This window comes from the organism of the source record quoted next, unplaced genomic scaffold, assembly GCF_019419815.1.
Source record: "Pyrus x bretschneideri cultivar Hongxiangsu unplaced genomic scaffold, Pyrus_bretschneideri_v1 Contig14, whole genome shotgun sequence".
In the NCBI taxonomy this organism is placed as follows: Eukaryota; Viridiplantae; Streptophyta; class Magnoliopsida; order Rosales; family Rosaceae; genus Pyrus; species Pyrus x bretschneideri.
Window position 1 is genome coordinate 5,757,096 of NW_025999435.1, and position 24,014 is coordinate 5,781,109.

General features: G+C 38.0%; 4 protein-coding genes across 4 annotated transcripts; 2 read left to right on the forward strand and 2 right to left on the reverse strand.

The window, feature by feature from the left end:
- The first annotated feature begins 491 nt into the window (after positions 1-491).
- Positions 492-1,528, forward strand: LOC125475320. The gene is made up of 3 exons (XM_048580038.1): positions 492-899; positions 1,020-1,141; positions 1,366-1,528. The coding sequence occupies exons 1-3, from the start codon at positions 492-494 to the stop codon at positions 1,526-1,528; spliced, it is 693 nt and encodes a 230-aa protein (XP_048435995.1).
- Positions 1,529-4,638: 3,110 nt separating this feature from the next.
- Positions 4,639-8,604, forward strand: LOC103927326 (WAT1-related protein At5g47470). Its single transcript, XM_009336234.3, has 7 exons — positions 4,639-5,009; positions 5,154-5,219; positions 6,765-6,881; positions 7,241-7,481; positions 7,676-7,837; positions 8,017-8,168; positions 8,261-8,604. The coding sequence occupies exons 1-7, from the start codon at positions 4,801-4,803 to the stop codon at positions 8,385-8,387; spliced, it is 1,074 nt and encodes a 357-aa protein (XP_009334509.1). The 5' UTR covers positions 4,639-4,800; the 3' UTR covers positions 8,388-8,604.
- A 1,697-nt stretch (positions 8,605-10,301) lies between these two features.
- On the reverse strand, positions 10,302-12,087 carry LOC103927353 (serine/threonine-protein kinase BLUS1-like). The gene has a single exon (XM_048579520.1). It carries the CDS (start codon positions 12,036-12,038, stop codon positions 10,467-10,469), a length of 1,572 nt encoding a protein of 523 aa, XP_048435477.1. The 5' UTR covers positions 12,039-12,087; the 3' UTR covers positions 10,302-10,466.
- Positions 12,088-19,769: 7,682 nt separating this feature from the next.
- On the reverse strand, positions 19,770-21,535 carry LOC125475147 (serine/threonine-protein kinase BLUS1-like). Its single transcript, XM_048579517.1, has one exon. The coding sequence runs from the start codon at positions 21,428-21,430 to the stop codon at positions 19,868-19,870; it is 1,563 nt and encodes a 520-aa protein (XP_048435474.1). The 5' UTR covers positions 21,431-21,535; the 3' UTR covers positions 19,770-19,867.
- Between the last annotated feature and the right edge of the window lie 2,479 nt (positions 21,536-24,014).

Genomic DNA, 24,014 nt, shown 5'->3' on the forward strand with positions numbered 1-24,014 from the left:
TGATAGCTGAGGGGTGGGCTGCTTCGGTTCAGGGGGTACTATTGTTTCGGGTTTGTGGAAAAATTAAGACTGTCAAACTTGAACTACTTAAGTGGAAATGGTCTTTCTCTCTAATCAAGGATGAAATCAATGTTGTTCATGATCAGTTGAGGGTCTTATATCAGCAACCACCAGACACTGAGGTTTGGAGCCTCAGCTCTGCGCTTTATGCAAAGCTAGGCCCAGGAAGAAGCACATTGGCGGCAAAGGGCTAAAGTACATTGGCTCCAAGATGGCGATCGTAATACACGTTACTTTCACCAGAAAACTACCAATCGTTGGAAAAAAAAAATTGCATTAAAGGTTTATTTAATGACCAGGGTGTTTGGCGCTCTTATCCCAACGAAATCCAACAGGTTGTAGTTAGTTATTTCTCGAGCATGTTTTCCACTAATGGGTGTCTTCCCTGCTCAGATATTCTAGATATAACTCAAAGTCGTGTAACTCCGGCGATGAATGATCTCTTACTGGCAGAGTATTCTGATTTCGAGATCAATGAGGCGTTATTTCAGATGGAGCCACACACTGCTCTAAGGCCGGATGGAATGCCCTCAATATTTTTTCAAAAGTTCTGGCCAATTGTTGGCAATGATGTAATCTGTGCAGTCAAGTCCTTTCTCTCATCTAGGCGTATTCTGAAGGAGCTCAATTATACTCACGTCTCTTTAATTTCAAAGTTAGCTAAAGTTCAGAACATTACGCAGCTTAGATTGATTGCGTTGTGTAATGTTCTATATAAAATGGGTGCCAAGGTGCTAGTGAACCACTTAAAGAGTATACTGGATCAAATTATTTCCAAGCAGCAGGGTGCCTTTTTTCCTGGTAGAATGATTTCCAATAACTTTGTTATTGCTTCCGAGGTTAGGCATTATTTTCACAATCTTTGTTGAGTCTGGAGTTGTTAGCTAGCTTTAAAGCTAGATATGAGTAAAGTATATGATCGAATGGAATGGGGATTCTTGTGTTCCATGTTGTTGAAGCCTGGATTTGCTGCAAGTTGGGTTGAAACTGTTAAAAATTGTGTATCCCCTATCTCATACTTTTTCCTGGTTAATGGTAAGATTACAGGTTACATGTCCCCTCACTTGTGGTCTCTGTTCGGGTGATCTGCTTTCCTCATATTTGTTTCTGATTCGTGCAGAGGGGTTCACGGCTGTTTAAAATTTTTGAGAGGCGTGGGCTTATTAATGGGGTCCCAATTTGTCGTGGGGCGCCCACTATAACTCACTTATTATTTGTGGATGACAGTTTCCTCCTTCTCCTCACATCTTTTTAAGAATGTTGGCATCTTAAGAATATTTTGAATATTTATGAGCATGCGTCTAGGCAACGTACCAATTTGCAAAAGAGTGCTGTGTCTTTTAGCCCCAATGTTTACCGAGCCATTCAAGATCAGCTTGTTGCCTATTTGGGGGTGCCTCGGGTGGATGTCCATGACAAGTATTTGGGGCTTCAGATTGTTATTGGTCATAGTCATTCTGCAAGATAAGCATACATTAAAGATAGGTTATGGAAAAAGCTTAAAGATAGGAAAGACAAGCTACTGAGTAGTACAGGGAAGGATATTTTTATTAAGGTGGTGGGTCAAACTCTCCCTATTTATACGATGAATTGCTTTCTCTTGCCTAAAACCTTTTGTGAAGATCTTTAACATATTCTCTGTCGATTTTGGTGGGGAGACCTTGATGATTCAAAGCGTATTCATTGGCTCTCATGGGGAAACATGTGCAAACCAAGGCCTGAGGGTGGTTTGAGATTTTGATCTCTGTATGATTTTAATTGCACCCTTTTGACTAAACAGGGCTGAAGATTGCTTCACAACCTGGATTCACTTGCCTCTTGGTTACTCAAAGCCAAATAATTTTCTCATAATTCCTTCTGGGATGCTGGTTTGGATTCCTGTCCATCTCCTTGATGGTGGGGGATTATAAAGGCTCGCATCATTCTAGAGCGAGGGTCTCGTTGGCAGGTGGGCGTTCTATTCGTATTTGGAAAGATAGGTGGTTGGACCACCTGCACTTGTTTCGGCCTTTATCATCACCTTCATCCAATGGTGAATTAGAATTAGTCTCTTCCATAATCTTACCATTACTGGCTTCCTGGAATGAGCAATTAATATTGAATATTTTCCCACCTGATGAAGCTTTGCTAATTCTTTCCATCCCGCTAAGTTTGAGATTTCCCCAGGATTGTTTGATCTAGCACTACGATACAAGGTTGGTTGTGGCTTGGTGGTTGAACCTTCTTCTTCTCACAGTGGGGCTTCAAACACTCAGTGGAATATTATCTGGAAAGCAAAGGTTCTTAATAAAGTAAAATTGTGTGTTTGGTGGGCTGCTTGGAACATTCTACCTACTCGTGCTGCTTGGTTAACAAAGGCATTATGGTGGATGACATTTGTGTGTTATGTAGTTCATCTTCGGAGTCGGCGCTACATGTGTTTACTGAAAGTTCATTTGCAAGAGCCGTTTGTTCTTCTGCCAACATTGAGCTTAGACCATGCTGCTCTTCTTTCTCTTGCTTCTTGGAGTGCCTTAGTTGCCGTGCTATTGTCCTCAAGCATGGTCAATTTGATCTTCTTCTTGTCCTTATCCATTTTATTTGGCATGCTAGGAATTCCCTTCTTTGGGATGATAAGCAGGAAAACCCCATTATGGTGAGTAGATTGGCGAGCCTTTTCCTATCAAATTTTGTGTCTGCACAACCCCAAATTGCTCATTGCCCTCTGCTTTCTCCTTCTTGGTGGTCTCTGCCACCGCTAAACTGGATTAAGATTAATGTCGATGCTTCTTTTTGTTCAAATTCGAAGTGTAGGGGTATCAGTGGCTTTTCGTGACGAAGCAGGTAACTATGCTGGAGGTTTCGTTTGCTAAATTCCTCATGCGATCGACCCCTATACTGTGGAGATTCTAGCAGCTCGTGCAGGCTTGCACCAGGCTGTACAACGACAATGAAGGCTAGTCATTCTGGAGAGCGATGCCTTACAAGTGGTTTAAGCACTGTATAGTCCCCATTGTGGTGTTTCTGCTACTGGTTTATTTATTGAGGATGTGAAAGCCAGCTTGCAGAGTTTTGCTTGCTACAGTGAAAGTAAATCATATATGTAGATCCGCCAATGTTTCAGCACATAGTATGGACTAAATTGGCCATAAGTTTTACTGTTCCTAGTCTTTGGTTTGAGGTGCTTCCGGTTACTATTCAGGATGCCTCCTACATGATTGTATGCTTCATTAATATTATGAATAAAACTGCTATAGTATCTTCTTCTTAAAAAAAAAAAAAAAAAACCCTAATCTATCAAAATCTTTTTGAAGATTTTTTATTTTTTATTTTTATTTTTATTTTTTTATCTCTAAGTCCCAATTGAATACACCCTCCAAATTTTACAGGTTTTTAAACAAATCACCTACATACAATCTTAATTAATTTTTGGACTTGGATGTGTGGCTGAGATGGCTTGGTGTGTACACCCACCAATTTTAATCAAGATGCTCTAATCGAGGATGTTTCTTAATTAGTTTCTATTGTTTGTAATCTTTGGAGGATGGTTATATTATTCATTATGCGGGCATTGAGACCCAGGGTGCACCCCATCCTCATATTGATGTACGTATTTTTCTTACCCTAATAAATATCGTACTTCTCTAAAAAAAAAAAAACAAAAATCACCTAAATATGATCCTAATAAATCTCTAATTTAAAAAAAAATAAAAATATCGATACCAAATTAGGTTACCTATTGCAGTGGCTTAGCCGAACTCCTCATCCCCTAGTATAAAAATATTGGTGTATTAAAAATAAAAAACAAAAACAAAAACTCATCCATCTTTTCCACATTCTCTCTTTCTCCCCCTCTCTCTTCTTCTCATTTTTTTGAACAAAAAACTATCGATTCTAGTTAAATTTTTCTCTCTTTCTCATTTAAAAAAAAAAAAAAAATGTCCGCACCCACAAATGTGTGGACATATGCTAGTTTCATTTATTAAAACCCCTTGCGTGCAAACAAAGAAAAAAGAGAGATTGGACATAGAGGTTGCAACCATCAAATTTAAAGGCCCAACTACTTTTTTCCCGTTTGATCATTATGATTCTATTAATTTGGGAAAGAGAATATCTCCAAATCTTTTTCACAAGATTATGGGATCAAGTGATCTAGATTTTTAAAATTTGATTCGACGGATAAACAGGAGTTCCTTTAAAAATTATAATAACTTTAACCATTTGATCAAATTTTAAAGATCCGGATCACTTGATCCGGTAATCTTGATGGAAAAAATCCGGAGATGATATTTTTCCATTAATTTGGTGGGTAGCAACTCAAATCCAATATGGTAGAAAAAACAAGAAGCAACAATCTAGGCACACAACCAAACTTTATCAAATTAATGAGAAAACAAACAAAGAGAGTTTCGAAAAGGGGAAGCAATTAACTTTTTATGTGCTAAAAAAAGGACAAGAGAGAGATCCGCTTTCACCCGAAAGGCCAGGAGAGAAGACTGGTTGGTGGAGAATAAAATTTATAAAACTGCCTCAACCCCCATGAACGTTAGCTGAACACGATTGATGAGAAAACGTAACCAAACAAAACTGCAAGGACGGAAAAACCAAACAGCAAACGAAACCAAAACAAAAACCCAAAGCATGGAAAACCAGGAGAGAAGATCATGACACAAGAAGAAGCAGTAGCAAGAAATACAATATTTGTTTTAGGGTTTTAATTTGAATTTTTTTCTGGTGAGGAGGAAAAATTGCACGGAAAGTATGGAGGAAATATTGTTCAGGATGAAGAGGGAGGTGATTGAAGATGTTGCGATAATAGGGGGGTTGGTAGGGGTGCAATTTGTGTATGCTGGGAATGCTGTGTTGCTAAGCTATGTCATGTCTTTGGGGCTTGACCCTCTCACCATTGTTATCTTCTCTACCTTGTCCACTTTCATCGTCCTCTCTCCCATTGCCGCTTATTTTGAAAGGTACGTACGTATGCATTTCTCTCTCATCAATTCAGAAGTAATTGTTTTTATTTAATTTCGAAATTTAAACAATTATAACAGACAGAATTCAATTGGGTTCCAGTAGATTTTGGTGTTTGATGATATATGAATTTGTGTTTGCAGGCACACATGGCCGAAGAAAATCAGCTTGAAGTTCTTGATACAGTTGCTTTTGATCGCCCTTGGAGGGTATGAATTTCTAAAATCTTTTGTTTCTAATTAGTTATTATAATTTGCATAATTCCCATGAATTTTTCTGGAAAATCTTTTTTTTTTTAACAAATAATATTATCTACTCTAAGAGGTGGGAAATGTGTTAAGCCTTATAATAGGCGAGCCATAATAATATGATTCAAATTCTCCTTTGTAGAAACATTTTTGAGATATGCACTTTTTATTTATTTTTTATTTTTTTATTCTGGGTTACCTTTTTTTTCCCTGATAATGTGGTAAGTGAAAGATCGCTCGTCCCAAATTTGGAAGATGCAATCAATTTAGTGTTCTTCAATTTCACCGAACTCAATGCATCTTTTTAAGGTTTTACTTATATTATATTTCATTTGAGTCATTCTTAAAAGTTGGGCTGGAAATTGCTATACATGTTTTTAATCGTATACAATACTTATCTTGACATAGTTATTGGTGAAGGAGCACATGCATTGTCATCCAAATTAAAAATCCTGCTAATTTACCACCAAATTTTTTTTTTGTGTGTTAATTTAGCACCTTTTTTATTTTTCGTTTGAAATTTTGTCAAAACTAATCATTTGTTATGCAAGTGATCATTTTTCATGCTTATTACTCTAAGACTCTTAGACAACTTCGGGTAAGAATTTCGTTAACTACAACTTGTTCTCGAGGAGAAGGAATATATGTCCCACGAGCTTTGTTTAATGAAGTTTATACACTTATTCGCCTATAGGTTTTAAGTGGCAAAAGTACCATTAAAAATATATTACATGTGCTGCAGATGACACATTTTAACTAAATTTTTAGCAAAAACTAATGGAGGTGGTAAATTCACACTAACATATGAGTTTGTGTGGTAAATTGACAAGATTTTTAGTTTGGGTGTATTTGCACACACCCATAATAGGTGAGGTGATGTTTATGCAAATTTCCCTTTGCAAACGCTGAAATTTAAGTGTTTAGAAAAACAGAAAGAATAGGAGAGTGGTTTTTGTTAAATTAAACTAAATGAAGCTCACACTATATGCGTGAGGATTTAAGGTGTTTGTGTGAGAGTGGGAGAAGTGTTTTCCTAAAACGTAGGATGAACATTTTAAATTTTAAAGGTGTGCAAACACGAATTCTAGATAGATTTTTCTAATTTTGTGCATGTACCTAAATCCGTATTATGAATTCTAATGATTGTACACAATAATTTTTTCCGCAAGAAATCAGAAAGTTGTAATCTCTCTTTGATTTGGGAATGAAATTCAGATGTTATGATGAACTACTTACATGGGTTTTCTGAATTTAGCTTAGTTTTGGTACTTAAAGCAACAACCAAACAAGTTTTTAATTTTTAGTTTTTAAAACGGATCCTTAATGATGATTGTTTTGGTTCTGAGTCAATATAAATTAACTTTTCAACTGAAATATAGATTCTTTAAATTTAAATTGTTTTTACACTTACTTGTCTTCTTCCTCCTCTAATTTAAAAAATAAACATAGAAAATTATGAAAGAAAAAGGGGTAGTAAAGTTATTTTCCTTGTTTCTTGTTTTGCAGGGTAACTTTGTTCCAGACATTATTTCTAAAGGGGATCCAGTTGACTTCACCAGCAATGGCAGCAGCCATGCCAAACCTTGCTCCTGGGTTTATTTTTGTCATCGCGTGTACTGTTAGGTATTTGATCTCATCTTTTTTCTTTCTTTTTTCCCAAGTAAAGAAGATGATGAAGAGAAAGAAGTGGCAAACTATTAGAATAGTTAACATAAGGTATGGGGATAATCATTTGGACATTTTAGTCTCGACTTTGTTGGAAGAGATCAAAATTCAAATCTCATGTACGGAAATTGTTGAATTAAACAAATACTAATATAGTAATATTTATAGGGGTTTTTTGAAATGGGTCCAAAGTAACTAAAAATTGGACCTATTTCAAAAGTCAAAAGTCACTAAAAATTGGACCTATTTCAAAAGGTAGTCTATAAAATTGGACCTATTTCAAATTTTCCCATATTTTTTTTATAATGGTTATGCAGATTGGAGAGAGTGAAAATTAGTTGCCTATACAGCAAAATGAAGATTCTAGGCACAATTCTGTGTGTGGTAGGAGCTATCACAATGAGCGTAATGCAAAGCACTGCCAGTCCTTCCGAAGCAGAAGCACAGCCCCAATTTCGAGCTCCTTCCCCTGAATCACTCTTTGATAAGCAAAAGATTATTGGTTGCTTTTATCTCCTTGCTGCTGTGTTTGTTTTGTCCAGTAATATTGTCTTGCAGGTGAACGTACAACTAGTATGAATATAATTGTTAACTTTAATTGTTATCTGACTGTGAATCTGAATTCGATGATACGTGAGATCCAGATTCACAGACGGACAACATAAGCATTTGCCAAGAACAGAAGATTATCATTGTTTAATATATTTTTCTTTTGTTTTTTATGGATTAGTATTTTTTATGATGTTTGACAGGCTACAACATTGGGTGATTTTCCTGCACCTATCTCCTTGTGCGCCATAACATCTTTGATAGGGGTGTTTCTAACTGCAGCTGTACAATTTATTCAAGATCACAAAATAGAAACTGGTTGGCCACTTGTGAGTGCAAAACAATTGATTGGCTTCTCTCTACTGGTAAGTACGCCTCTCTCTCTCTCTCTCTCTCTCTCTCGCGGTACTTTGGTATGTGTTGAACATATAATCAATCATAACCCTAATCACTTTCTTCACCCACCATCACTCGGGCTAGTCCGAAGGGCTTAGTATTTATGACCCCGGTCTTTAACCCCGCTCTTTTAACCAAATATACACAGGGAGGTGTAGTAAGCGGAGCATGTGTGAGCTTCAACGGATGGGCAATGAAGAAAAGAGGGCCGGTTTTGGTTTCCATGTTTAGCCCCATTGGAACAGTTTGCTCGGTTGTTCTCTCAGTTATCACATTGGGAGATGCCATTAGCGTTGGAAGGTACTTTAATTATCTAGTACTGAAGTAGTTTTTCTCTTTTTCTCTTTTTGAAATTTTTGTATTAATTTGTTGCTTTGGTCTCAATAATGCAGCTTCGCTGGTATGTGCCTCATGTTTACTGGGCTCTACTTCTTCCTATGGGCAAAGGGGAAGGAAGGCTACATCGATGTGCGTGACTTAGAAAGTGAGTTTGATGCAGAGAAGCCTCTGTTATGTTGATATCATTTGTTTGTGTATATATGGGTTTTGGCTTCAGTTTAGACAGATAGGGATAAACAAAATTTGAAGGAATCGTTCTACGGGCTACAGACTAATCGCCTGTAAGTAATGTGCATGATTTTCATGCATAGTACTAGTGTTAATGTGACAACACAACTTGATGGAACAAGCTATGTGCGACCGATAAATTCAGTAAAATTGTTATAAATTTGCTTAATAGTTAATGCTCAACATTGAACAGTAAGTTTTCCCTGCATTTTTAACTGTTTTTGCAGAATGCTGAAGGGCCTACAAATACGACTTGTGATATTTTACTTTATAGAGATGGTGCTTGGGAAGAGTACGGATTTGGGCAACTGAGAGTTTTAATTCTACGGCTTTCTTTTTCTTATATATTTGGGAAGGCTCATAAAATTTCTAACTACAAGTTGAACCCAAAAAGGACTCATTTGGCAGACATTCTTCTAGGAGGAGTTACTAATTAACACTTCGACCACACTGTTAAGTCATTTTTGAGTTATTGGGTCTAATATACTTAACCAAAAAACTACTTTGGGATGTTTAGATGTGGTAAAACATTATACACAAAACCAAGTCTAGGCTGCTATGGAGTGAGCAATATTGTATATGATGTTGTAAAACCATATATATTATAATTCATACTAACTACTACAATTCTTCTATAAAATATTTTTGATGTGCTTTCTTTGCCAAAGAACTTTCTAGAAAACGACCGTGCTGTGACCAACAATCATTGTGCAGAATTACCGTTAGTTACAATATGCAATGTTCAAAATACGATTACATGACTTGTTAATTATTATTAATTAGATGGATATGCAACATGATAAATATGACCGACAATGAATGTTAAATTGAGCATTGTAAGTAAAATTACACTCTAGCTGAAATATAATTCCAGTCAGAACTTTGCTTGGTGTTCTCCTAACCTAACCGGTTGAGGAAATGAGTGCTGAATTATTTGTCTTGATTGGGTTGGCTTCCATACCAAGTTTTGGTTCCAAGGCCTACTTGTCAGGTTTGTGTGATTCTTAAAACTAGGTATTTTGAAAAACAGCTCACCAAAAGAAGATACATGAACAAGAAGCAGAATCCAATTAGAACTCATCGGTTCTACAATTATGTTAGCATGTATGCGTGAGCGATTAATGCTAGTAGTCATCGTGATTTTAAACATTGTTAGATGTTGATCATCATAATGACCTCTGTTCGAAAATGAGACTGATTGTCACAAAGTGAATTGTCAAGGAAGGTGTCTACTTTTTCTATCTTCTGTTGGCCAACAAAGTGTCTATTTAAAGGAACGAAATCCAGTAACCATTTAAGAATGTGGTTTACTTTAGGTGTGGGAGGATAAGTGCTTTAACGTTGTAGCTCCTTGAGCTTTTACCTATTGTTATAGTAATTCCGTCTTCCGAGCTGGCTTATATGCGCAGTTATATACGATATTGCGGAAAGAAAACTGTTACAATGGCACACACTTCTACTAATTTAGGCAAAATTTTTGCAAAAATTCATTAATATATTACTGCCCATATTGTTAATGAACAGAAGCACGTAAATTGGTAGAGGCTCAACATTATTACTTGTTTCCAAAGCGACAAACTAACCTGTATGGATGGTGGGAATAAATTGAACTTAGGACTTTTGTTCTAGAGGTAAATGCTCTTAACTCTTGGTTACACCTGCTCACCCCTTTTGAAGCGCTAAAATTTGCATCAACTCATTTTGTATATTATTCCTAGTGTAATTATTATGAGTTTCCACATTCTGAATAAAATCAATCTCCCTCTCTCTCTCTCTCTCTCTCTCTCTCAATGTTAGCAAAAGAGTATGGGAAGAAAATTACATTAACTATCAATCCAACATCAAATGATCATTAGTTCTTCGCTTCTTTACAAATGACAAGTCCCAAATTATGTAATCAGAATCTGAACACTTGAATATTAATGCTCTAAAACTCCATTCTCTCTCCTAACCATGAAAAAGCATCCAAAAGGTTCACCATTTTTTCAAAAAGCAAACCCTCTGCAAATGCAGATTCCTGGAAAAATCTTACTAATCACTTTCATCAGTGTACAGCCCTTGCATGATCACCTCCAACTCTACCTGAAAGTTCACACATATGTCGTACTCAGACTCCAACTCACTCTTCAGCATCTGAACCTCTCCTGTTTGTCCCAACTGACCAATAATACTCTTCACATTCTCCATCTGCTCGTCCAATTTTCTTGCAATTTCCCGCAATTCCACCAGCCGTGCATTGCCGCGGTTGGAAGACTCGGCCGGAAAGCTGGAAGTAGAAGACGACGCAGCTGGAATAGCCAGGTCCAAAACAAACCTTTCCAAGTTATCCTGGAACTGCAAAATATCTTCCTTCTTGTTCTCCAACTCACCTTTCAGCCTCTGAATCTCTACTTGATCCTGTGTGCTCACCTCAACTACTTCCGTCAACAGACGAATAATCATCACCACAATCTGTATTTGCTTTGCCAACCTCTTTGCAAATATTGACAGCGGGGATTTGCCGCCGCCCGAAGACTCAGAGCTGGAAGTAGAAGACGACTCAGTGGAAAAAACCGGGTTGAAAACAAAATCGTCCTCATTGAAATTCCATCCGGTAAACCCCATATTCTCAGCCCTTAGTTCTCCACATTTTTCCTTGCCCAACAATTCACCCAAACCCCTGTTTCTTTTCTTGAACCTCTCCTCAACACTCTCCAAATGCGGAAGCACAGTCCCCACCAGAAAATCCTTGCCACTGTAGTTGTGGAAAAACGAGTGCTTCAGCAGCGTCTCCGCCGCCAGCCTCTTTTCGGGGTCCCGATCAAGGCAAGAAACCACCAAGTCCTTGAAATCCGCAGAGTACTTCTTGTTCTTGAAATCTTTGATGATGTTTTTGTAATCGGAAAACGGGAACCTGTTCTTGATCTTCAGAATCTGAGACTCTAAAAACGGCGGCAGGTCAGACACGGGTGGGCCGCCGAGAGCCAATTCCAGCGCCGTGATCCCAAATGCCCAGATATCCGCCTTGCATCCACCTCCGTTGGGTGCCACCCAATACGGCGTTGCAGAAGTGTCGTTTGTCCCAGTTGAATGATCGGCGCCGTAGAAAGAAGCAGAGACCCCGAAGTCGGCGAGCTTAACAGACCCATCAGAGTCAACCAAGATGTTTCCGGGTTTGATGTCGCCGTGGACGTGTTCCTGACCATGGAGATACGACATGGCGTTTAGCGTCTCTTCCAGGACAACAGCAAGGCAGGGCTCTGGTAATCCTTCCGGGAAAGCAGAGGAGGAGATTAGAGAGCCGAAGGCCATGAACGGCATAACCACCCAGAGACGGCGGTCGGCGGTGGTGAAGGAGCAATGGTCGCTGAGAATGTTGGGGTGGGAAAGAGACAGAGTCTTGGTATCGCGTAGCTTGCCCTCGAAATCGGCCGTGGATTGATTGAGGTCAACGGACTTGATTGCGACGATTGCAGAGTTCATGGGGACGCAGACGGCCTTGTAGACGACGACCTTGTCGCCAGAGCCGATTTCTTGGAGGTCTTTGTATGCGGCGGAGTCCAACGGGAATTGGACCTTTTGTGGGTTATCTTGGTGGGAGGAAGAAGTCGAAGAAGTCGCCATTGGAGACGACAAAGATGAAATCTTGAAGAACGAAAGTGGGTTAATTGGATTTCGGGGAAATGGGTTTTGACGGAGTTGATGAATGTAGGGTTTCTGGAATACTAATTCTTGTGGAAGGTTGAGGCTTTGGGAGGAAGACGACGATGCATGAGAATGTGTGGGTGTGTACTGCTCTGCTTTTATTTACTTATATAATAAGAGAAATTTCAACTTTTGCCCCCAGATTTTGTTAATTAGCAGAATCATCAACATTCAGTCGTGAGGCGATTTTGGTGATCAGGATTGGGTGAGGTTGGTTAAGATAGTAATACAGTTAGTTCGTTTTCTGTTATTCGCCATCTCAGCAGTGTCTTGGGAGGCAAGGCATGATGCCCACATATGAGGCATGCCCATCTCACTACCATAGACGTGAGAGGTGTCATATCCTCTTCTCATTTGATACAATCTCGAATGGTTAGTCCTGTTGTGAGTGCCTCGTATAAATATTTCGAAAGGACTATAAGGATACGATATATGAACAAAATACGTATTGAGACCTGTAAGTCCAATAACAACACCAACCTACTAACCTATTGAAATCAATCATTCTCCAAGATGTAATTAAAAATCAAGCAAGTCCTATAAAATCATAAAAAAAGTTGTTGGTAATACTAGAGAGACCAAGTTTTGTAAACCATATGATGTGGTGATTGAATTATTATTTAAGTGTAGATTAACATGCTTATTTTCTGTTGGTGACGCATCATATGAATATGATTTGCAAATTTGGTTTAAAAAATTGGTCTACGTAGCATTACTTTTTGTAAAATGTGAATTTTAATATTAAACTGAAAAATAAACATAATATAATTTTTAATTATATTTGAAATTTTGTCACTGTGATAAGGCACAACTCTATCATCAATGGTAGGAACATTACTAGTATTTCCATAAGGATTATTAAGAAATTGAGAAATAATTCACAAAGGAGAGAAAAAGTGCCCTCATGATATTGGCGAGGCCCACCTTCGTTCCACACGCAATTCAACCCTCGAGAAGACCTGAGCTGCTGACTACAACTTTTTCATGCTCATTTACTCATGGCAAGAAAAACTTCAAAAGAATTAAAGATAGGATTAATAACTAATCGCTTAGCACATAACGAGTACTTCATCTTTATTTGTCTTAATCCATAACTCAGTTTCATTACTTGGTTCAGATAAAGAAATGTGATTGCCATGACCAAATATAAAACAAGAAAGTGACAATAGAAAAAATGAGGAATGAGCCCAAATAGTTACAAACTTTAATCATAGATATAAATGCCACATAGTACTACGATTTTGTGTACTTATTTTTACTTATAATTAAGAGGGCTTAGGTTCGTATTCAGAAATAACAAATTCATAACAACTTTATTCTCTTATTCCTTAGTATAGATATATCATTGTATATATTATAAAAAAATACAATTTACGTGCAATTTAGCAATCTTTCTTCAATAATACTTATCATGACTTCATGAGTGGTATATGGAATAAACGGTTGAAACTAAAAGAAAATCTAACACTTAGAATAATCAAATCTTAACGGCTAAAACACACCCTGTTGCGCTTCGCGTTCTTTTTCTTTGATTATTTTCTATTGCCACTTAATACTAGGATAGTCATATTCCTCTCACTTTGGTTGGATCGTCCATCTCGTTTACACTCCACATGGGCCTTCACGTTTCCAGCAGTCGTTGAATGGTGAGAGAGAGAGAGAGAGAGACAACATTTCTCTCCATCTTGTTGTGATTTATGCAAATGGGGTTTTGTGACTTGTTCTAAAATTGTATTTTCTTGTTAATCTTGATTGAATATTTCACACTAATGGTTGGTTGGTTGGTTGGTTTGGTTGTAAGGATTTCTATTACCTCCTACTTCTATGTTAACCATTGTTTACTTGAATAGATATCATCTTTGAATTTCTTATTTTTGCTAACGTAATTGGAAGTTAGAATATAAGGGCACTAACAAACAAGCTCACAAGTTACAACTGAAGTTGGTATTCTCGTTTCTACTTAACTAACTTTACTATTCAAACGGATTAGCTCTGATATTTTAGAATTTGGCTTTTATTGTATTTAGTCTTAGGTCAAAAGTTTAGCTTTACAAGTTACTACTTATCCCTTGCGAAAGAAAATGGGGTTAGCGTTGCCTGGTTGAGGAGCTTTATGTGGAGCTTGCTTTGCAGTTTATACACTCTTCCGCCGTAGATCCTTCAAACCCACATCGTGTTGCGCGATGCTATCTAAGATTGGATCAATAAAGGCAAGCTTAAATGCCCTGAAAAGGTGCAGATATTGGTTGACACCGATCATTTCCCAACCACGACAGTTGATATGGGCAACGACTACGTGCTTAAGAAAATTGATCGGCCAAAGTCAATGATTGATCCTTCCCCAACAGTGACTCATAGAGCTAAGAAGAGTCCTCAGCCAAGGCTACAAAACCATCTCACCCATCACAGTGTTCCTCCACAACAACCTGTACCAACTTCCCATACCTAGGTCAAATTTGCCAGTCAGGCTTAAAGTGAGTTGGATGAACTGGTAGTATTGTGCAGTCGATATAAGTCAGAAGTTAACCTCACAAAGTGGAAAGCTTAATCGCTCAGCCAGTCGGTCTCATTCTTCCGGGTCATCATAGAATCTCAAAACATCTGAGCCGTCTGATCGAGGTTTAGCGTAGAGCCGGTCAGGAGTGTTTAGCAAATTATGGTCGTCACTTGAAGATCAGACGGCTTAACTTTGACAAGGAATTTTATGATGAAAATTTCGTTGAATTCAAGGTGGGTGATACATAGGGCTAGTTTGGGTTGGGATCCCGAACCGAAACCCAAGGCCCAAATTCCAAACTAATACTTTTTGGGATGGAATTTTACAACCCGAAACTGGACTGAATTTTTGGAATTCCTCAATTTTAGGATGATCGAAAGTTTTTCGGAATTTCGGGCTTGTTTGGGATTGGGCCCAATTTTATTTTATTTTTATTTTTTGCAGTTCAAGCCCAAATTGTTGGGCTTTTTAATTGTTTTGAATTTTGGAAAGAATAAAAGATGCCCACCAGTTTGTGATAGCTTAGATTACAACTGCACATTACAATTTTTAAGTTTCATGAAGTCCAAATTAATTAGCCTCATTAGTCATTTTATCTCCAAGCTTCTGTAACCCAAGACCCTATTTTTTAGCCCCAAGAATCATAACCAATTGTGACGGTGCTACTGGTGGCGCCACAAAAAACATCCCTCCCATAACTGCAACTCTTTGCATCTTGAATCTCCAAACTGCAAGAAAACAGAGCACTCTCTCTCCACTCTTAAACCCTCACTGGGTTTTTAGAATGTAAGCAAACATGCCCAAACCCAGAAACCCAGAAAACCCCCAGCCCATTAGTTTTAGGAAAACCCTAAATCATTAGTTTTCCAAAAAAACACATAATACCCAGAAATACAAAATTCATACCTTTAGCATGTGTTTGACTGTGTGTGGTTTTCTTGTGGCTCAGTGGTTGGCTAGAGTCGAGTCAAAGTGGACGGAGGAGGATTCTAGAGAGATGAGCGGATTTGAGGAGAGTGTTGCGGAGTGTTGAAGCCTGGAGAGATCGAGGGTGAATGAGAGATGAGGATGTCTGGGCTCCAACCTAATTTACAATGGACGGTTAAGATTATATCTCAACCAATCCAAGCATCCAACGGTCCAAGTAATAAGTAAATTATAAATTAAAAAGAAATAAACAAATATATATATATAAAACATTGATTTGGATTGGGATTCCTGAATCATTACAAAGAGGAGAGCAAATCCCATACCTAAAATTTCAGAATGGTTCGGGATTTTCGGGTATTTTTTTTTTCCCACCCCTAGTAACACGAGCACATCAACTCTACAAAGGACATTCAAGCCATCGAAGATATATAAAGGTATGAATACAATGTTCATGTCGGTGCATACATTGCAAGGTTTAAGTCACAAAAACACCGGTAACAACGTAATGGACTCAGGGATCACCTTCGCAATAAGGCGGCCAATGCTTAAAGAAATGCATCTCAAGTTTGGCAGTCGAAAGACAAGATGGAATTAGCTTCGGTGGACCAAGTCCCTACAATTCTCCCTGAGATAGCCGAAGGGAAGAAGACTTGGACTTTGACTAGAGAGACCGAGGTAGAGGAATCTGAGAAATAGATCATGTTATTGGTTTAGTCAGGCTAAATGAAAGCACAGATCGAACGTTTCACCAAGAACGCTTGAAAGGCTCTTCCTCCACTTTCCCTACAGGAGTCCCTGATCAAAGTTCAGCGTAACAAGCACCCTCCATTTATTGGTGAAGCTCTGGAATACATGAAACAGTTTTACAGGAAATTTTTGGCCAACGATCTTTATGGTTTACCTAAAGAATGTCAGGACTGTGTCAATTTGGCTCTGACCAGTCATGCGGCCGAGGATGCAATGATCCAAAGTAATTAATTCAGATCTAGTAATCCTAGCCATAATCCAACACATTCAAGAAGCCAAAGTACAAGGTTCAAGGTCGAACCATACGTTGACATAGACGATAAAGAGTTTCCCTTCTCCTTGGAAGACTTGCGATATCTCCGCTGACACTTGCAGGTATTCTTGGCCGTCAATCTATTCGACCTAATTCTTGGAGTAAATTGAAAGAATCACTTGTTCACACAAGGTCCAGAACATTTTAAAATTTCAAAACCAATTAACCACAGTTTGAGCTTCTAGTTTATTGAAAATCTCCTTCACAATAACAAGAAAAATAAAATACAAGATTGATTTTTATGACTAAGCTTCTTACGATTGCGTTGACGAATTTGGCACTCATTTTCTGGTCATTTTTGTTCTAGATTGAATTTTTATTTTCTAATACTTTTTTTACATTGCATGAGTGAAAATCACTAGTCTTGTCATGAAGTTTTCACCAAATTCACCTAGTTTAGGATCCGAATCGTTGAAATTTGATCCAACGACTACAAACAAAAGGTCCTTTTAAAAGTTGTAATAACTATAGCCGTTGGATCATCCAACGATCGAAATCTCAGACTAGGTAGATTTGGTGGAAAGGAATCCGTAGAGGATCCCTTTCCCCCAAAATGCTATATTATGTACGTCAAAACCACTAGCCTTAAATGAAGCCACCAACACATTTAGAGTATTTTATTCACCGGATACTCTAAATGTGTTGGTGATGTCATTCCAAATAGTAATGGGGACCTTGTTGGTAATTTAATCTGTCGTCAACATCACATCCCCTCTCCAGCTTCGATCGAGTTTCTGGCTGCTAGAGAAGGTGCTTGTGGAGCCTTGGAGCTTCAAGCCAATAAGTTCTCCTTGAATGTGACTCCCTGCAAGGTATCCAAGCCGTTAGCAGCAGCCACCAAGATGCTTCTATCCTCAATGGACAACACCACATTTTACTTTTCTCTTTCAACTTTTCGCATTACACGCTTTGCCAATGTCACAGCATATAGATTTGTCAAGTTGATTTTGTACTTTGAATTTGAATTCATTTGCTTTGAAGAACTTCTAGATCTCATTCGTGCTATTCGTTTGAAAGATTATAATGCTTGATTCTCAATACAATACTATTCTTTCGCATAGAAAACATAAAATTTAAGATCTAACCACTAAAAAGTTAAGAAAATATACTTAGAGCACCATAGAAATTTTATGGTGTTTTATGTATGTAGCTTTGGCTCATTCTGCAATTGGTGGAAATTGCCAGCAACATATAGACAATCACAATGACTTGGTCCAATTCCTTTTAAGCTTTAGATAATGTTAGGAATAAATTTGTAAACAAACTTGCAAATTAAATGATGTATCACTAATAGAAAATGAGCACGTTTATCAACGGTTGAGTAATAGTTCAATCATCAACTTTCATGTCATTTAGTTTACACTTTAGGTAATGCTAGGGATACTAAATTTGTAAATAAAATTTGCGAACTAAACGATATGTCACCAATAGGAAATGAGCACGTTTATCAACGTTTAGTAATAATCCAATCATTAACTTCCATGTTATTTAATTTTCAAAATTTTGTTTACTAATTTAATCTCTTTAACTTATCCCAGGCATTTAGGCTTTGAGAAGCTACAACTCGTCAATTGCATGCTATAATTTGATTGCTCATTAGAATAAAGATGGATTAAATGTCAAGACAAATTGTGATGTGTCATAATTTTTTCCATTTTCTAACAAAATACAAATAAAAAACTGCTTCATCAACCAACCCGAGTCACATCATATTTGGTGCCATAAACAGATCTACTTTGCAACAACAAAAAGCAAACTAGTATTGTTTGTACTCAGTTTTTCACTTTCTATTAGTAGTACTATTTATATTTAACTGCTTGTATAGATAGGGATTTTCTATGGTATTTTGAGTTTTTGATACTTGAATTTTTTAACCGTTAAATTTTAGTAAATAAACAAAAACATAAAATTTAAGGATTTAAAAGTTTGGATAGCTTCTTATAAAATTTCTTGCAATTGAACTACGAGATTGTGTGACATACAATAGAAGTCAGAAGAGTATGGATTTGGGCAACTGAGAGTTTTAATTCTAGGGCTTTCTTTTTCTTATATATTTGGGAAGGCTCATAAAATTTCTAACCACAAGTTGAACCCAAAAAGGACTCATTTGGCAGACATTCTTCTAGGAGGAGTTACTAATTAACACTTCGACCACACTGTTAAGTCATTTTTGAGTTATTGGGTCTAATATACCAAAAAACTACTTTGGGATGTTTAGATGTGGTAAAACATTATACACAAAACCAAGTCTAGGCTGCTATGGAGTGAGCAATATTGTATATGATGTTATAAAACCATATATATTATAATTCATACTAACTACTACAATTCTTCTTTAAAATATTTTTGATGTGTTTTCTTTACCAAAGAACTTTCTAGAATACGACCGCTGTGATAAACAATCATTGTGCAGAATTACCGTTAGTCACAATATGCAATATTCAAAATACGATTACATGACTTGTTAATTATTATTAATTAGATTGATATGCGACACGATAAATATGATCGACAATGAATGTTAAATTGAGCATTGTAAGTAAAATTACACTCTAGCTGAAATATAATTCCAGTCAGAACTTTGCTTGGTGTTCTCCTAACCTAACCGGTTGAGGAAATGAGTGCTGAATTATTTGGCTTTATTGGGTTGGCTTACATACCAAGTTTTGGTTCCAAGGCCTACTTGTCAGGTTTGTTGATTCTTAAACCTAGGTACTTTGAAAAACAGCTCACCAAAAGAAGATACATGAACAAGAAGCAGAATCCAATTAGAAATCATCGGTTCTACAATTATGTTAGCTTGTATGCATGAGCGATGAATGCTAGCAGTCATCATGATTTTAAACATTGTTAGATGTTTATCATCATCATGACCTCTGTTCGAAAATGAGATTGATTGTCACAAAGTGAATTGTCAAGGAAAGTGTCTACTTTCTCTATCTTCTGTTGGCCACATTCTGAATAAAATCAATCTCCATCTCTCTCTCTCTCTCTCTCTCTCTCTCTCTCCCTCCCTCTCAATGTTAGCAAAAGAGTATGGGAAGAAAATTACAGTAACTATCAATCCAACATCAAATGATCATTAATTCTTCGCTTCTTTACAAATGACAAGTCCCAAATTATGTAATCAGAATCTGAACACTTGAATATTAATGCTCTAAAACTCAATTCTCTCTCCTGACCATGAAAAAGCAACCAAAAGGTTCACCATTTTTTCAAAAAGCAAACCCTCTGCAAATGCAGTTTCCTGGAAAAATCTTACTAATCACTTTCATCAGTGTACAGCCTTTGAATGATCACCTCCAACTCTACCTGAAAGTTCACACATATGTCGTACTCAGACTCCAACTCACTCTTCAGCATCTGAACCTCTCCTGTTTGTCCCAACTGACCAATAATACTCTTCACATTCTCCATCTGCTCGTCCAATTTTCTTGCAATTTCCCGCAATTCCACCAGCCGTGCATTGCCGCGGTTGGAAGACTCGGCCGGAAAGCTGGAAGTAGAAGACGACGCAGCTGGAATAGCCAGGTCCAAAACAAACCTCTCCAAGTCATCCTGGAACTGCAAAATATCTTCCTTCTTGTTCTCCAACTCACCCTTCAGCCTCTGAATCTCTACTTGATCCTGCGTGCTCACCTCAACTACTCCCGTCAACAGACGAATAATCATCACCACAACCTGTAATTGCTTTGCCAACCTCTTTGCAAATATTGACAGCGGGGATTTGCCGCCGCCAGAAGACTCAGAGCTGGAAGTAGAAGACGACTCAGTGGAAAATACCGGGTTGAAAACAAAATCGTCCTCATTGAAATTCCATCCGCTAAACTCCATATTCTCAGCCCTTAGTTCTCCACATTTTTCCTTGCCCAACAATTCACCCAAACCCCTGTTTCTTTTCTTGAACATCTCCTCAACGCTCTCCAAATGCGGAAGCACAGTCCCCACCAGAAAATCCTTGCCACTGTAGTTGTGGAAAAACGAGTGCTTCAGCAGCGTCTCCGCCGCCGGCCTCTTTTCCGGGTCCCGATCAAGGCAAGAACCCACCAAGTCCTTGAAATCCGCAGAGTACTTCTTGTTCTTGAAATCTTTGATGATGTTTTTGTAATCGGAACACGGGAACCTGTTCTTGACCTTCAGAATCTGAGACTCTAAAAACGGCGGCAGGTCAGACACGGGAGGGCCGCCGAGAGCCAATTCCAGCGCCGTGATCCCAAATGCCCAGATATCCGCCTTGCATCCACCTCCGTTGGGTGCCACCCAATACGGCGTTGCAGAAGTTTCGTTTGTCCCAGTTGAATGATCGGCGCCGTAGAAAGAAGCAGAGACCCCGAAGTCGGCGAGCTTAACAGACCCATCAGAGTCAACCAAGATGTTTCCGGGTTTGATGTCGCCGTGGACGTGTTCCTGACCATGGAGATACGACATGGCGTTTAGCGTCTCTTCCAGGACAACAGCAAGGCAGGGCTCTGGTAATCCTTCCGGGAAAGCAGAGGAGGAGATTAGAGAGCCGAAGGCCATGAACGGCATAACCACCCAGAGACGGCGGTCGGCGGTGGTGAAGGAGCAATGGTCGCTGAGAATGTTGGGGTGGGAAAGAGACAGAGTCTTGGTATCGCGTAGCTTGCCCTCGAAATCGGCCGTGGATTGATTGAGGTCAACGGACTTGATTGCGACGATTGCAGAGTTCATGGGGACGCAGACGGCCTTGTAGACGACGACCTTGTCGCCAGAGCCGATTTCTTGGAGGTCTTTGTATGCGGCGGAGTCCAGCGGGAATTGGACCTTTTGTGGGTTATCTTGGTGGGAGGAAGAAGTCGCCATTGGAGACAACAAAGATGAAATCTTGAAGAACGAAAGTGGGTTGCTTGGATTTCGGGGAAATGGGTTTTGATGGAGTTGATGAATGTAGGGTTTCTGCAATACTAATTCTTGTGAAAGGTTGAGGCTTTGGGAGGAAGACGACGATGCATGAGAATGTGTGGGTGTGTACTGCTCTGCTTTTATTTACTTATATAATAAGAGAAGTTTCAACTTTTGCCCCTAGATTTTGTTAATAGCAGAATCATCAACATTCTGTCGTGAGGCGATTTTGGTGATTAGGATTGGGTGAGGTTGGTTAAGATAGTAATACAGTTAGTTTGTTTTCTGTTATTTGCCATCTCAACAATGTCTTGGCAGGCAAGGCATGATGCCCACATATGAGGCAAGCCCATCTCACTACCATATAAGTGAGATGTGTCATCTCCTCTGCTAATTTGATCTAATCTCGAATGATTAGTCCTGTTGTGAGTGCCTCGTATAAATATTTCGAAATGACTATAAGGATACGATATACGAACAAAATATGTACTGAGACGTGCAAGTCCAATAACAAGACCAACCTACGATCATATTGAAATCAATCATTCTCTAAGATGTAATTAAAAATCAAGTAAGTCCTGTAAAATCATAAAAAAAAAGTTGTTGGTAATACTAGAGAGACCAAGTTTTGTAAACCATATGATGTGATGATTGAATTATTATATAAGTGTAGATTAACGTGCTTATTTTATATTGGTGACGTATCATGTGGATATGATATGCAAATTTGGTCTAAAAAATTGGTCTACCTAGCATTACTTTTTGTAAAATGTGAACTTGAATATTAAACAGAAAAATAAACATAATTATAATTTTTTAATTATATTTGAAATTTTGTCACTGTGATAAGGCACAACTCTATCATCAATGCTAAGAACATTACTAGTATTTCCATAAGGATTATTAAGAAATTGAGAAATAATTCACAAAGGAGAGAAAAAGTGCCCTCATGATATTGGCAAGGCCCACTTTTGTTCCACGTGCAATTCAACCCTCGAGAAGACCTAAGATGCTGACTACAACTTTTTCATGCTCATTTACTCATGGCAAGGAAAAACTTCAAAAGAATTAAAGATAGGATTAATAACTAATCGCTTAGCACATAACGAGTACTTCATCTTTATTTGTCTTAATCACTCAGTTTCATTACTTGGTTCAGATAAAGAAATGTGATTACCATGACCAAATATAAAACAAGAAAGTGACAATAGAAAAAAATGGGGAATGAGCCCAAATAGTTACAAACTTTAATCATAGATATAAATGCCACATAGTACTACGATTTTGTGTACTTATTTTTACTTATAATTAAGAAGTCTTAGGTTCGTATTCAGAAATAACAAACTCATAACAACTTTATTCTCTCATTCCTTAATGTAAATATATCATTGTATATATTATAAAAAATACAATTTACGTACAATTTAGCAATCTTTCTTCAATAATATTTATCATGACTTCATGAGTGGTATATGGAATAAACGGTTGAGACTCAAAGAAAATCTAAACAGTTAGAATAATCAAATCTTAACGGCTAAAACACACCCTGTTGCCCTTCGCGTTTTTTTTCTTTGATTATTTTCTATTGCCACTTAATACTAGGATAGTCATATTCCTCTCACTTTGGTTGGATCGTCCATCTCTTTTACACTCCTCATGGGCCTTCACGTTTCCAGCGTCGTTGAATGGAGAGAGAGAGAGAGAGAGAGAGAGAGAGACAACATTTCTCTCCATCTTGTTGTGATTTATGCAAATGGGGTTTTGTGACTTGTTCTAAAATTGCATTTTCTTGTTAATCTTGATTGAATATTTCACACTAATGGTTGATTGGTTGGTTGGTTTGGTTGTAAGGATTTATGTTACCTCCTACTTCTGTGTGAACCATTGTTTACTTGAATAGATATCATCTTTGAATTTCTTATTTTTGCTAATGTAATTGAAAGTTAGAATATAAGGGCACTAACAAACAGGCTCACAAGTTACAACTGAAGTTGGTAGCCTCGTTTCTACTTAACTGACTTTACAATCAAACGGATTAGCTGTGATATTTTAGAATTTGGCTTTATCATATTTAGTCTTAGGTCAAAAGTTTAGCTTTACAAGTTACTACTTATCCCTTGTGAAAGAAAATGGGGTTGGGGCTACCTAGTTGAGGAGCTTTATGTGGGGCTTGCTTTGCAATTTATACACTTTTCCGCCGTAGAGCCTTCAAACCCACATCGTGTTGCGCGATGCTATCTAAGATTGGATCAATAAAGGCAAGTTTAAATGCCCTGAAAAGGTGCAGATATTGGTTGACACCGATCTTTTCCCAACCACGACAGTCGATATGGGCAACGACTACGTGCGTAAGAAAAATGATCTGGCAAAGTCGATGATTGATCCTTCCCCAACAGTGACTCATAGACCCAAGAAGAGTCCTCAGCCAAGGCTAAAATACCAGTCTCACCCATCACAACGTTCCTCCACAACAGCCTGTGCCAACTTCCCATACCTAGGTGAAATTCGCCAGTTAGGCTTAAAGTGAGTTGGATGAACTGGTAAT

Coding starts and splice junctions, on each gene's coding strand:
- LOC125475147 (XM_048579517.1), bottom strand. CDS start 21,430: ATGGCGACTTCTTCCTCCCACCAAGATAACCCACAAAAGGTCCAATTC.
- LOC103927326 (XM_009336234.3), top strand. CDS start 4,801: ATGGAGGAAATATTGTTCAGGATGAAGAGGGAGGTGATTGAAGATGTT. Junction 7,482..7,675: donor CCAGTAATATTGTCTTGCAG/GTGAACGTACAA, acceptor GATGTTTGACAG/GCTACAACATTGGGTGATTT. Junction 8,169..8,260: donor GATGCCATTAGCGTTGGAAG/GTACTTTAATTA, acceptor TCAATAATGCAG/CTTCGCTGGTATGTGCCTCA.
- LOC103927353 (XM_048579520.1), bottom strand. CDS start 12,038: ATGGCGACTTCTTCGACTTCTTCCTCCCACCAAGATAACCCACAAAAG.
- LOC125475320 (XM_048580038.1), top strand. CDS start 492: ATGAATGATCTCTTACTGGCAGAGTATTCTGATTTCGAGATCAATGAG. Junction 900..1,019: donor ACTTTGTTATTGCTTCCGAG/GTTAGGCATTAT, acceptor ATGTTGTTGAAG/CCTGGATTTGCTGCAAGTTG. Junction 1,142..1,365: donor CACTTGTGGTCTCTGTTCGG/GTGATCTGCTTT, acceptor GCATGCGTCTAG/GCAACGTACCAATTTGCAAA.